Source organism: Montipora foliosa, chromosome 3 (genome assembly GCF_036669935.1).
Source record: "Montipora foliosa isolate CH-2021 chromosome 3, ASM3666993v2, whole genome shotgun sequence".
Classification (NCBI taxonomy): Eukaryota; Metazoa; Cnidaria; class Anthozoa; order Scleractinia; family Acroporidae; genus Montipora; species Montipora foliosa.
The window spans coordinates 67161487-67163986 of NC_090871.1; the positions used below are offsets into that span (position 1 = coordinate 67161487).

Genomic DNA, 2500 nt, shown 5'->3' on the forward strand with positions numbered 1-2500 from the left:
ACATATCATTCTACCAATCATTGTTTCCTCCTATCAAAACTCAAGTATCTTGAATCAGCGATGGCCCGTAGGGAGGGGAATTATGCACGGGCTAAGGAATTGCTTGATGACTCCATAGAGGTAAGAGAGGGAGCGTACTGCTACTTAGCTTTAAGACCTAACAGGTGTTCTTTCCTTTATTTTGTGAATTATGTACGTTACATACGTACATACATATATACGCTTTTTGTTTCAGCAAACGTAATTTTCTTTTATATTTCATTTATCACTTTATGCTCTTTTTTTTTTTCAATTATGCATAAATGAATGACAAATGACATCAAAAGTACTAGAGCAAGACAACTTAAAAAAAAAACACAGCTGCTGCTTTTTTTCTTAATTAGAAATGAATGATTTCTATCGTCTCTATTTAAGCTTTTGCTACCTTGTGCTGCTGGTGAAGAAACTGCAGAGAACAGATATTGCGTCGCCTCTTTTTATGTAGAGAAATCCGCTAAAATTGGCATCACTGAAAACGAGGAGGCTATTGCAGAGAGTTGCTTCCAAGATATTGAACACCATTTGAAAGCTGAAACAGGTCCTATCACCAATCGCGTCCAAATTAGAGCAAAGAATAGGCAGCTTGCTTTTTATGTAAAGAGTTCAAGACATCTGAAAATCCTTGACGTCCAGGGTTGGGTGTCTCAAGAGCATATGGCTAAAGCATTGCAACTGATTAAGGAAATTGAAGAGAGGCTTTTGGTCTTTTACTCCAAAAAGGCACTGTTAAGTTTTGACATCGTCAAAACGGATTACTTCATAAGGGAAAGGAACTTTGTTCAAGGTATAGTACAGCGTTATAACTAAAAAGAAAATCATTATTTATTCAAAGTTAAATCTAAGAGACACATGACCGATAACTATAGACCACTTTCATGACGTCTGTCATTTTGTTAACTCTTTTCTATGTATGTAAATTGTAAGTAATGGCTTTGTAGAAGTAAATAATTATTGTTGTGAATTGTGCACATGGCAACTAGTTCAGAAAGGTTATAATGAACATACAACTATAAAAGAATAAACGAATGGGCCACCATTATGAAAGAGGTCTATATAGGTGTTATTTACCGGCAAAGAGTGGGTCTGTAATGTGTGAAATGCTATCGTGGTCTTAAATATGCTGTTCACTTAAACATGTCAAAATACGTATATCTAAAAAGCGAAACAAGGCAAATGGAGGAAATACTGTTTGGACTAAAAAAAGCAGGCAGCTTGTTTCTGCATTTTCCCGCCATTATCTTAGGAGACTGATAAGCACTGCTAGACAAAGCAGCTTGCTACCGTCCCTGCCAAATAGGCGCAGTCAAGAGAATATGATGTAAGAGAGCTTATCCCCCACACATGACCCTCTTTCTATGATAATTGTAGAAGAAAGAGAATAGGAAATGAGAGAGCTAATTCCCCATACATGGCCCTCTTACTGTGATAATTACTTTAAAGCTATTTTTAGTTCCTCGGTTATTTTAAGGTCGACGTACGATTTTTCCGAAAGAATGACGTAATTCATTCTGGGTCCAAAAATAGCACTGCCGAGATCGAAAAATAGATTTCAAGTAGTTATCATGGGGCATGGAGATAAACTTTCTTACTTCATATTCTCTTTGCGCAGTTTAGCTGTTCTCGCTCATTTCCGTTGGATTCGGTGCAAGTAAAATTCGACGACCAAAAAGACCGTAAATAGTAGCCAAATGGAAACAGAAAAATAAAAGTAGTAATTGACTCTAGCCAAGTCGTAAATACCTCTTACTAACCGAGTTCGAGGTCCTTACTGTAAGTTATGGACCGAGTTTTTTTCCCGTTCATTTATGGCCTAAGAGCGAAGCGCGCGGGCCATAAAACGATGGGGAAAAACGAGGATCCGTAACTTACAATAAGGAGCGAGAAAACGAGGTTAGTAAGATATTTATCATATCTCTGAGGTCAATCTGGAAGCGGAAGGTTCAACTGCCACAAAGATTGCCGTGTCAAAATCCGAAAAACTAAATCTTCTTGGCTGTTTGAAATACAATGAAACCCGATTAATATGGACACCAAGGGGACATGCCCGAACACATGAATGTTTTAGTGATAAAAGGCTGCAGCAGACATTTCGACTAGAAAACGTACGTTGATTATTTTTCAAGTTTAACTGTACACGACAAGGCCGTGAAAGAGAATGAAGGCCGTGAAAGAGCAATGACTGCAGCAAAAAGCCAAGGAAGTGAAACTGCAATAGAAGGCAGACTACAGTTTTTGACACGGGACAGAAAAATTGTCCGTTGTCCATATCAAAATGCGTCCGTATTAAGGACAATTTTTCTCTGTCCCTTGTCAAAAACTGTAGTGGGTAAATTTTGGAGAGACTATATGATCTTTTTGTCGGGGCAAACGAGACGGTTCGCTATATACGGGTGTCTGTATTAAGCGGGTGTCCGTAGAGCGGGGTTACACTGTAGTTGCTTGCAAGATTCAAACAGTTTTA

General features: G+C 38.3%; 1 protein-coding gene across 1 annotated transcript in view; it reads left to right on the forward strand.

Moving 5' to 3' along the window:
* LOC137995920 (uncharacterized) overlaps nt 1-2500 on the forward strand; it is a 12152-nt gene that overhangs the window by 8721 nt on the left and 931 nt on the right. Inside the window, exons 6-7 of the mRNA XM_068841370.1 lie at nt 1-120; nt 415-823. The exon at nt 1-120 is cut by the window's left edge and continues 78 nt beyond it. Of these exons, the coding sequence (XP_068697471.1) occupies nt 1-120; nt 415-823 (529 nt within the window). The remainder of the gene's footprint in view (nt 121-414; nt 824-2500) is intronic.